This window comes from Solanum lycopersicum, chromosome 1, assembly GCF_036512215.1.
Source record: "Solanum lycopersicum chromosome 1, SLM_r2.1".
NCBI lineage: Eukaryota > Viridiplantae > Streptophyta > Magnoliopsida > Solanales > Solanaceae > Solanum > Solanum lycopersicum.
Genome location: NC_090800.1, coordinates 74,110,381 through 74,122,799, shown reverse-complemented (window position 1 = coordinate 74,122,799; position 12,419 = coordinate 74,110,381). Strand labels below are relative to the sequence as shown.

General features: G+C 33.9%; 1 protein-coding gene across 1 annotated transcript; it reads right to left on the bottom strand.

Moving 5' to 3' along the window:
- Positions 1–2,905: 2,905 nt before the first annotated feature.
- On the bottom strand, positions 2,906–12,165 carry LOC101252715 (COP1 SUPPRESSOR 2-like protein). The gene is made up of 6 exons (NM_001329578.1): positions 12,048–12,165; positions 11,716–11,958; positions 7,059–7,182; positions 5,396–5,469; positions 4,739–4,896; positions 2,906–3,478 (listed from the first exon to the last, which is right to left on the bottom strand). Exons 1-6 carry the CDS (start codon positions 12,149–12,151, stop codon positions 3,315–3,317), a joined length of 867 nt encoding a protein of 288 aa, NP_001316507.1. The 5' UTR covers positions 12,152–12,165; the 3' UTR covers positions 2,906–3,314.
- Positions 12,166–12,419: the final 254 nt, after the last annotated feature.

Below are 12,419 nucleotides of genomic sequence, written 5' to 3'. Positions count from 1 at the left end.
TTTATATATTTTTAATTGTTTATTTTTATCTTTTTTAAAGTTAAATTATAAAAAAAATTAACTGATATTATATTGATATGTAAAAAGTTATAATTTGTAGTATTTTTCGTATAGTTTTTTAAATATTTATATTTTTTTGTTTAAAATATCAAATTAATATAATTTAATTTAACTTTGAAATTTAGTGAAATTGATTCTCAAAACACGCAATATGACAAATAAAAGTGGACGAAAGGATTTGAGATAAAATTATAGGATAACTTATTCTGCTATTAATTATTTCGAGTTGTTAGTGTTATTTTTATTTCATTAAAGGTGGAATAACAATTTTAGGATAACTAATCCTAAAATAATTTGTTCACTAAACAAACGAGTTCTTGTTTAGTATATGGGATAAGAGATAACTAATATCGACATAAATTTTAGAATGAGTTTATCTTATAATTGGTTGGGATAAAACCGTAGGATAACTTATCTGATAATTAGTTATTCGATGATCGTAATGTTATTTTTATGTTACATTAAGGGTTGGATTACAATTTTGGGGTAATTACTTTTTTAGATAACTTGTTTTATAACCAAAGAACCAATATATATTAGAGTGTTTGGCATTGCTGCTAAAAACGATTTATTTCTATAAGCATTTTTTAGAAATGGTTTTTCAGACTTTACGTTTTACACTTTCAACTATTACTCCTTCTACCTAACAATACGTGTTACCATTTTACACATTTATTAAGAAACTATAAATAGAATGAAGATTTTACTATATCACCCTTTAAAAATAATAAATATATGTCTTGAGAAATGTAATTAGAAATGTTCACAGCTATGATTAAAAAACCAAATCAGTCTGCGATTCGAACCAAACTTCTTTAAAAAATGATATTTAGTTTGGTTAGGTTTGGTTTTAAAGTTTTAAAACTAATACTATTTGATTTAGGTTTAGTTTTGATTTTACTAAAAGAACAACCACAAAGATAACCAAATCAAACTGGTAATTAAATATATAAAGTTTATAATTATTTATATATTATTCAACATAAAATGTAAATCACCTTACATAATATAGTTATACTTTCTCTTACCTGAATCACTTTGTTTGTGTGATGATAATTCTAGTATTATTTAATTGAACTAACAATAACTTTTGAGTGGGTCATTCATTTACTAAATGGTTGCGTCTCTCTAGATATGTATGTCCTCAAAAAATTTATTACTTTCAAACTGAAGAAAAAAACAAGAAATTAAAACTAAACCAAATCGACAATAACCCAACTAACGGTTATTTTTTCATTTGGTTTGATTCTGATTTTGATTTTAACTAATAACTTATCCAAATCAAACCACGAACATCACTAAATGTAACAAAGAAATGTCTATAATTAATGATAAGGATAAAATAAAAACTAAATGTAAAATTATTCGTTAATTTCATAAAATAAAAATATTATTAAATATCCTAAATTAGTATACGTTGACAACCGTTCTTGAACGAATGAAGTATTAATTATAAAAGGAACTCGATATCACAATCATAAGACACCACTATAAACGTGTATCACGAACGATATTAAATATAACTTCATTTGTTTTTTAGTTCATGTCTTTTAGTGTACAAGTTGAAATGATTCCTCTTCATGCATCATATCTATGTGTTACGATGTCCCCATAAATAGGTATCATTATTACTATATTATCTTTCTGATAATTGAGTGTAAAATAACATCAATATGACAATGAAAATATTACAAAAAAACAACATTCTCAATAGGCTCAATTACATCATTTGGCCACAAAAGCAGCTCCACATCACAAACAAATATCATTACAGTGAAATTCTAATGTATGAAATCCACAAATAACCATTTTTTATAACATAATACATGATCATTAATTTGACGTTGATAATTAATTTTAAATGTGTATAAGTAAGTACCTAAACTAGCATAAAGTTAAATATATTGACCATATTCGTCCTACATGACACCCTACGTACATGACAATTTTGTGTCCTACATGGCATCCTATATAGGACACGTGTATCTACTTGTTCAATTTTATATAAGTTTTAGAGTCTACTTGTGCACACTCAATGTTGGGAACACAATTATTCATTAAACCAAGTTAAGAGTCATGTTTATGCATTATGTTTTTAAAAAAAATATAAATTGATAAAATAATCTCATGTTGTAAAGTTTCAAACTTCACAAGTAAAACTTCAAGATATTGTCACGAAACTTCACTTGTAGAATTTTTTTAAAAAAGATTGAAAGAGAACGAATACTCGCTATTTTTGCAAAACAAATTGTACTCAACAAAAATTAGGCATAATATATAAAAATATCTTTTAACTTAGCCTAACTTCACATTTATGTGTTTATAACTTCATATGTATACAAGTAGACGATATTTAAGCTTTTATAAAATTAAACAACTAGATACATGAGTTGTGTGCTTGTGGCATAATATACGTAGAAACCAAATAGAACAAAACTTACCATATAAAATATCACATAAGACACGTAAATCTATTTGTTTTATTCTATATAAATTTAAATTCTTTTTTGTGCAGGACCCAAAATTTGAAGACGTAAATGCGAAATAAAGTCAAGTTAAAGAGCATATTTATGTATTATGCAAAAAAAAAAAAATGGTTCTTTTCTTTATTATATATTTTGATATCAGCAAAAAAAATAAAACTACCTATTTAAGAATCAAAGATAAAAGTGGTCAAGAACCCTCCAATAGATGTACTCACACGATGACATGTGAAAACAGTCAGAGAGTTCTTACTCAATAATCATTATAATCTCTTTTTACCATAAAATTATTAGTTGTAGAGATCATCAAATTGAATTAAATCAAATCTGTGATCTCTTGGTAATGGTATTAAAACTGTCACTACATGAACACGTGAATGAGATAAAATTGCACGTTAAATCACAGCCTAGCAATCCCCATGAGATAATACACATTTTTATGAATAAAACAAATTAACCAAGTGGTCATTTTTCCTTTTGGGGGCATAAAGGCAACACTGTGAATGACAAGGAAAAGTAAAATAGATAAAAGGCCAGAAAAATATAAAACAACAGTGAACTGCCACCATATTTTAGTCCTCATGGAAAGTAGAGAAATCAACCTGCATATAAAATAGGGCTGGTAAAAGTTCTTCACCAAAATGTAAGATGGGGGCTGGTGAAGTTGAAATGACAGATACTTCCAAGTCAACACAGCTTATGCTTTCACAGCACAGTTGTACTTTTCACTGAGGAGCAGCTTGAGTATGTGGGAGAACCATATTCAATGAACTATCTACGCATCACCCTATGACGATCTCTTTTACGGAAGCGCTCAAGCATGAACTGATCAGTCGCAGCTTGCCTTTTAACAGCTCCATCTGAAGTTGAATCTTGGGGTTTGGATTCTGAATTTTTAGTATCCTTACTCTTATCCTTGTACAAATCAGGATGTTCTGTTAAAGATAGACTTTGCATCATTAGTGATAAAGGAAACAGTGAGGAATAAAAAACTACCATTAATAAAGTTGCATGCAACTCCAAGGCTAACCTTGGTCCAAAGGAGAAATTTAAACCCAAAATACGAGCTTATAGTGTGAAGATCAGATACTCAAAGGATTTATTGGTCAATTGATATCAAAGATTTGAGAGGCTGACATAAATTATGAGGAAGACGAAATATATTAAACATGTCCTCTTCTCCCAGAAGCATGAGATATGTGGGCTCTAAGAGCGGCATTCGGGTCAAATGTGTAATCAAATCAAGTACTATGAAGGTCAATTTCAACAGAAATGGGTATCGCAGTGACAACACGTCTTGAATCAGAAAGCATTGATGGTATTTGCGGTATCCTGTAACAGGGGCTAACCTATGTTAGAACATGTGATGATTCTCATAGACTGGAAGTCGTGGAACTAGGAAAAGGACCAACAGTAAGCTTTTCACAGTGAAGTCATCTTATTCCTTACTCTCAGGAAACAGACAGGTGGGCAACAACTGGCCTGGGAAGCAGATCTAGAAAATCAAGGCTCCTTTCAAAGTAGCTTGTTTAGTGTGGTTGGTGGCTAGGCGCTTGCTTAACCCAGGAAAACTTTAAGAAATGAGGAAATGAGTTCCAGGTGCTACTTATGTTATGCAGAGTCAGACAATAATAGCCATCTTTTTTTGCACTGTGGAGTCACTACTAACCTGACAACTATTTTCCAGCATGGATGGACTCGGGTGGACAGTGCCAAAGTTCAGAGGGCAATGTAAGACACAAGAACCTGTGGAACTTGGTCCTACTTGCATCTGGTGGATATTCTGGAAGGAAAGGAATGCTAGGTGCTTTGAAAGTAGAAGTTCCGTTCAGAGGATAAAGACAAATTGCATACTGCTTTTTCTGTTCAGGTGTAAATAAAATTATGTAAATGATGATGAATTCATACTAGACATCATAGAGTCCTTGTAAGAAGAATAAGCACATGTTTTTAGCAGTCCTTTTGGAATCTATAATTGGCTAACAGCACAGGCTTTGTTGATTTACACAATTGTTACCTTTCTCAACAACAAAAGAAAAAGAGTCATGGAATTATAAAGTGAAGATAACTGTGTACACAATTATTCTCCCAAATTATTCAAAGGTGTCTAGTCTAAGGTTTGTACTTCACACAAAAGGAACTTTTATTATCAAAGAACTCAGCAAGCTTAATCACAAGAAGCAATTGCAACCTACCTTTCCGGAGTTTTTCAGCATAATCCTTGCCACGTTGGAAATAATCTGCTGAGTAACTTGAAGGTATGCTAGATTCAGTTCTGGCTCTTCCCATGAGCCTCTTCTCCTGTAGGAGCTTTTTAGCAGCCTCTGTCTCCTCGATATTTTTCAATTTGTACCTTCAACCAGTAAAATGATGAAAAGTAACATCAAAAAATTCAATATATCTGAAATTAATTTTGTATTAACTGAAAATTGTACAAATCTACAAGCAAGAATGGATCTATTTCATGCTCTAATGTTAACAAATAAATAGAGTAAAAAATGTGAGGTTTTCCTATTTTCAAAACAATACGCGGGAAGATCTTCAGATTCATCTTGGGAATAGAGTGCAAATTCCAGCTTAAAAGGAAAAAAAATTCTCCTAGCAAACCTTTATTTATTTATTTTATTTTTGTTGAGAAGGTAACAACTTGTATTTTATTCCAAAACAAAAACCTGCCACAACAAATTACAGGTTCCTAATTACAATTGTGGACAGAAGTAGGAAGATCTTCAATCCTATATGAAAATACAAACCTTTATTTATTTAGATAAAGGTTAATAGACATTTAATCAGCATCCAAAAACTGTATTAATAAAACCCATGTTTTACACCATAAGAATAAACTGGCATACTCTATAGGGAGCTGTATTTCAGCTATTCCAGTAGTCCACTGAGTAGAGCTCTCTTCTGAGTTCCTCCTTTTCACCTGCGGAAAAAAGAAGGCCAGTTCATGAATACAAAATAAAATAATACAAGGAAAGATGTCAGAAAGAGCAGAAAGAGTACAGAGGATTCACATAGCTGACAGCAACAAATTTTGGTTTGCAGAGTATTTTATTGATTGATGATTTATTGAAGTGTAGCAGGGGAAAACAGGTACTATGGGGATAAACATGAAATTTAGCCTAATTCTAAACAATTTAAACTCTTAATCCTTCATAATAAGAATCCTTAAAGGGAAATAAAATATCAAAAAGTGCTAGAACAACTGGAAAACTAATAATGTAAAACTAATTCTAAATAACAATAATTCTAAACCACAAATCCAAAGGAACTGCTGTAGGAGGCACTATATTCAGAGCTGAACTATGCTAACAAGCAGTAAAATTCCTACATCAAAGTAATTCATTTATAATTCATCCGCCCTTTAGCTCCAGAATTGTTAGAAAAATTCACATACTTGTTATCAGCAGTAGCTGCTTTTCGCCGTTTAATTTATATTCTAAAAAAATTATGGGGGGTTACGCTCCATAGCAGCCCTCTATGTAGATCTTCCATATAAAAGATGAAAAACAGTAAAAAGAACTTCTTGCTAATCGGATAACTCAATAATTGAGGTTTCAATGTCCAGAGAAAAGGAAGAGAAAGGAGAAAAAAGTAAATGAAAAAAAAAATCAAGTTCAAAGAAAAGAGCCACCCATAAAGAATAAGTAAGCTTAATTAAATAATCTCCTATTAGAAATGCCATTTTTTTTTGGGTGACGACTCCTATTAGAAATGCCATTTGTACTATTTAACTCATTTTGTGCTTCTCACACGCATACAGGAGAGTAAAAGATTTTCTTTTACACATCACCTCTTAGGAATATTAGTTACATCGAACAAGAATAGGGGGGTATAAAAGGGAAGCTCACAAAGTTAAGAGTGCATATGAAACTTGTTAGGACAAGTTGAGGGTGCAATTATTTTCCCTTCATTGAAATGATACTTAGTACCCAATTTACTTGGAACAGTTAGAATCACATAATTACATATTTTAGATTTGTTGTCTCTAGTACCCAATCTACTTGGAACAGTTAGAATCACATAATTACATATTTTAGATTTGTTGTCTCTACATAAAAAAAACCAGAGTATCGACTGCAAACAGAAGGTGTTATACTCTGACAATCAGGACTCTCTCAGTTATCAATAAAACCATTACTATTATCAAAAAATAGAAAAATTAGGTTATAGTCTACCAAATATCAGCTTATTAGGATCCCAGACGATAACATGAATATAGCAGAGAAGATACAAAGCCTAAATGAGCAAATTAAAACTGCAATATTATATATCCAGATGAATACATGGGACATAATATAGATAAAGTGAACCTAATAAAAATTAAAAGTGAGGTGCTAGATCCTAGAAAATATAGCCTCTTTTTTCAAAGATATAAATCAAATATAGTTATGTTAGACACTAACATAACTACATTAGGCTAAACCAAAAAGGCAAGAGAACATATGCTCTTTTCCCTATTTCCTTTGCAATTTTGATGGGGAGAAGAACTAATATGAATCTACTACTCACTTTAAGATGCTCTGGAATTTTGTAAAGTTCATCTTCTGCACGCTTCACCTCATTTTCAACTTGATCAGCCACATCAACGTTCTTGCCTCTTTTTTTGGCCAACTCTTGCTCAACATATCTCAACCTGCCAAAATTTTGATGCAGAAAAGGAAGAAAGCAGTAAGCATATATAGCTAAACATGTGCATGATCAATATTTGAGAAACAATAAAAGAATAAATATTCCTCTTAAAAAAAAAACTAGTCCAGAATGATTATTTTTTCTAAACGGTGATGCCCGAGCCAACTTCAATGCACCTCAATTATTCCCGTGGATACCTGCTGCCACCAACCAGCATAAGTACTGATTAACGCTGCCCATAGAGGCTTAGGCGGATGGGAAAAAATCACCTAGTGTTTTTTGCCTTCGGTGGAATTTGAACATGAGACTTCATGGTTCTCATCTCACTTTATTGATCACTAGGCCACACCCTTGGTTGCTAGAATAAATAACATATAATAGAAGTTACAACATTCAAAAGCTCTTCTTGAACCTATTTCTCTTTTGAATATCCTCCCACCCCCACCCCCATTACATGTGATGCACATTACATTAAAGAAACAGAAAACATAAAAACTGGACAAGTTTAGAAGAGATTTTCTTTGGCATGCAAGGAGATTAAAGGCTACAACCTAGTCAAAATAACTCTGAGGAGCAGAGATAGAGGAGGCCTGGGCATTAGAGGAGGAAGCAGAAGAATAGTCTGCTGATGAAGTGGCTGTGGAGGTATAATGAGGAGGGGCAAGCACCTGCGGAAGGACATGATCAAATCCAAATATGGAGAAGATGGTATGGCAATGCCAGCACTAACACTTGTGGAGTTAGGGGGGGGGGGGGGTAATGAAGTACAAAAAATTTGTGGCCAAAACTAGAGGTCAATCTGCACATAAAGGTGGGAGATGGTAAGAGAACTAGATTCTGGAGGGACATTTGGACTAATCAGTTGCATTTGAAGGACTCTTATCCAGATCTGTTCTTATTATAGAACAACCCTTAGTTATGGATTAATGAATTTTGGACAGCACAAGGTTGGAACCTAACCTTTAGAATATTTTGAATGATTGAGAAGTGGAGAGAGAGTTGACAACCTGTTGGACGAAATTGGGGTTTTCCAGGTACCAACAGTGAGCCTGATTCTGTGAGATGGTCACATAGTGAGGATGGAGTCTTCACGGTTGGCTGGGCATATAAGATGGAAAGTCTCCAGCAGAGCAACAATCAGTAAAGCCTGTGGAGAAAAGTATGGGGAAATCCAGCACCAACCAGAGTTAAATGTTTTACTTCGCTGGTTATTAGAAGGGCATGTTTGACACATGAAGTTCTAAAGAAGAAAGGAACGATCATAGTATCTAGATGTTCACTATGTGGAAGACAGAGGAGACCACCATCCATCTATTCTTGCAATGCAGCTTCACATCACAAATATGGGCCATACTCCTCAACAGTTCAGGTTTTAGGTGCACCATGCCTGAACAAACTGCAGATATATTGAGCTGCTGGATTAGGAGAGGGGATAGTAAGTGACAAAAGACATGGTGGAGTTTAATTCCACAAAGAAGATGGTGGACAGTATGGACAGAAAGAAACAGTAGAAATTTTGAAGATCCAGTTCCATTCATAAAGTTAAATGCAACTGTATTGTAGCTTTATTTATTTTTTGGTGTAAAGAATCAGGCCTAGAGGATTCAGAAGTCAGAACAGTTTATAGAATTCTTCGGATCTGCTTAAGTATTTAATTTTTCAGTTTGTAAGGTCCCTGGAATCTCCTTGATGCTGAAGAATAATACATCACCATTTTCAAAAAAAAAAAAAAGAGGGATTGATATAGTCAAGGGCAGTGGATCTAGGACGTATGCCACTTAGTAATGTTTTGGTACAACTTTCTGGTTTTGCAAGCCATCTCCAAGAAACCGAGCATTAACACAACTTTCTGTTGAAACACTAACTTCCTAATGATTCTGAACACAGTAGCAAGAAAGGGAAACCTTCTCAATTCCACAGGCCACACTTGGAACGATTCTTCTTCGTTCTGATATTAGACTGTTGCAAAATCAACCAAGTGGAACAGTCAGAAAAACTTGTATCTGAGGGGACATATATGTGTGATAACTAACTATTTCCAGAAAGCTTCAATGGGTCCAGTGCGTGAGATCCTAATGCATTAAGATTTCTTGTCTTTCTCACTTCGACTCTGACGGGTTATGGAAGTCTGAGTAATAGATTTGCTTAATTATTTATTTTCAATCCTTCATAGAAAAGCTGGAAGCTTATTAGGCCTATCTGTAGATTCAATGTAAGGGTGAGGGTTGATGGTTTGACATCTAATTCTCTGCTCAAACCAAGGTCTATACACTCTGACACTACAATGATACATAGTTATTCAAACGTCATTCTAGGTAGTATTCCTACAGCATCCTTTTTAAAAATGTTTCTGCCATTCTAAAATATGATTCGCCGCTTTCTATCACCCACATCTATTTCCTACCCAAGTCCTAACCACTTAACACTCCATAATCAATTCGATAGCTCCCGCAACCCCAGCAAGAATTTATAGTGAACAAATCCAACACGGTCCAAAATTAGAACCTCAACTAGTCAATCATGCTCCTTCATTTCACAAATTTGTAAGTGTTTTATCCAGCATATGAAACCCCTCAAAACCAAATTCAGAACTTAATCCTGCTAAACCCAATTGCTTCCCCATGTTTCAGCTTGAAAAGAAGCACCACACCACAATAGCAACAACGACATACCCTGTGAAATCCCACTACATGGGGTCTGACCTTACCACTACGTCGTGGAGGTAGAAAAGAAGCACCATAATGCCCCAAAATCATCTAACTCTCAGCTAAAAAATACGATGAGTGTGAACTTTGGTTTGCCTTACAGGACACATTATGATTACGTATTTTTGGACAAGTCAACGAAAGCATCAAGTAGTAGTAAGAAAGGCAATTGATAACGTTCTTATGTACATTTTTGGAGAACCTGGAGGCTGGAGCATTTCAAATAGAACCATGTTTCCGTACGAGACACTGCCATTTTTATTTTATTCATTTTTTGTAAAGAGACTCTGTACCTTTTGCATACATGTTACACATGGATATTTACCTTATTAAATCAATAAAATAGTTAATTTACAAAACAAATTATGATGAATATCACCAGTGAGATGGCAGAGAAACCTCCCATTTCGGCTCCTCGTAAAACTTTCCTAGCATCAAGAAAATAAGTTTGTTTTCTGTTCTAAGATGAGCAGAGTTATCACAGGCGAGTGGTGAAGAAAAAAAAAGGTTTGTATGTCTTTTGAGGCTTTAGGCGCAAAGTGTGAATAGTGCATAGACTTTAATGGAAAAGAGGCAAGTGAAATAAATAAAAATTTGTACGTTCTTTCTATAATGATTTATATACAACAGAACTACTAAATCAAGTTAAAATAACTTTTAGTGTTTCCCACTTCAAGTCAAAGCCCATAGGTTGAGCCAAACGCCTTAATACCGACTTATCTAGAGAGACTGTTTCCAGTCTGAATCAGCATTCCATGCATTTAATCTCTTTTTATTGTTGTATCAAAAGAAAAGTTGTGATGAATGAGAGGACTTAATTCTGAATTACATCTAATTGTTGGACTCAGGTAGGCACATGACCAATATGTATATGCTTTGTACTATTGCTCCTTTTGCCACAAATCACCGAGTGAATTACCAGAGACCACACCCTCCAAGATTTAACGAGCGTAGTGGAGAAGCTACAATGCCTTGCCTTTCCCAAAATGTTATGTTATAAAAAGGTTTTGTCCACTGCCAACCTTTTTTTTAATAACAAATCCACTGCCAACCTTATTAAACAGGTAAACGAGGCTCTCTCTTAAAAAAAAAAAAAAAAAGGTAAACCAGGGTCAACTTGACAATCAGGTAAATTGAGGAGCCAAGATTCTTCCCCTAGCCCGAATAAAGATATGCCTTTGCAATGCAAAACTTCAATGTCAACAAGCAGATATTCACTAATGATTTTAAAGAAAAAAAAAAAGTGGAACCTCCTTGACCTTCAATTACACCTCTAAAAATATAGAAATCACCCAGTAGTATGCCAAGAAGGAATTTGAATGGAAAAGTGTTAAGATATTGCCTAATATCTAGCCTAGTAGTGTCATTTTTGGCTCCATATGCAAATGAAATGAAAAATTCCAATTGATGAGAAACACTAACCAATTGATAGTTACGGTTATTAAGTCTGTAGCTTGATACAGAGATAGTTACAGCACTTAAGTCTGTATCTAGATGAAGGCAACACTTGATTGAAAAAGAACTTCAAAGAGGAATGAGTAACCTAGTGTAATTCTATCAATCAATCAACCTAGTGTAATTCTATCTATCAATCAACATAATGCCATATCGATCTACAATTTTAACTTAATGAGTTTAACCATTAAATTATTAGCTTCATATTTGTTGAAATTTTGTTTTTTTTACACAAAAAATCTTCTATCCGTGTCAAACATAATCAGGTTCAGTTGGATCCGCAGCACTAAGGCTACATCCTCCAGTGACCAGAGGCATTAAGCAACACTAAGGCAATGAATAACACAAGAAGGTTGAAAAAGCTCAATCGACATTACATGTTAGGGTCTTCTTCCATGACAGCAGTTTCCTGAGCAAAAGTATCTTGCAACACCAACTCATCCTTCTCTCCATCCCCTTCACCCTTATCATTCACCTTGCGAACCATACCACCTGCACTGCTATTACTACCGCCGCCGCCTCCTCCTGCTGCAACCTGTGATGTAGTTGAGGATACAGCTGGTACACCTAGCTTCCTCTCTCTTTGTTTTTGAAGAAACTTCACCTCCTCTAAAGCCAATCTGCCTTAGTCATCTCGAATCCTCGTTAACGAAATCCAAACAAAATCGAAAACCCTAAGCTATATTGAAGAGTGAACTGACTGACTGACCTCCTTTCTTGCTCGTCGTCGGAGCCGTTGTTATCCTTAGTTGACGAGTCGTCTTCCCCGTCGTCTACTCTACTTCTCTTTCGGAAATTCCTCTGCTTCATCATGCTTGCATCTTCCAATGAAAAAAAAAAGGAAAATTTAAAAAATTTAGTATTTAATAAAGAAAAATTGTGTATAATAGCAAACTAATAACTTAAATTAAATGAAATAGTTAGGGTTTGATTTAATTGTGTTTCATAGCAAACATTAGCTAAAATTTGTCAGCGTCTCTCTCCGAAAAATCTCACTCGCCACGCTTCATTCTCGCTCGACTCTCTCGCTTTATACACAGATGTGTATAATTCTGTTTCTGTTTTGTATAAAGCGAGAGAA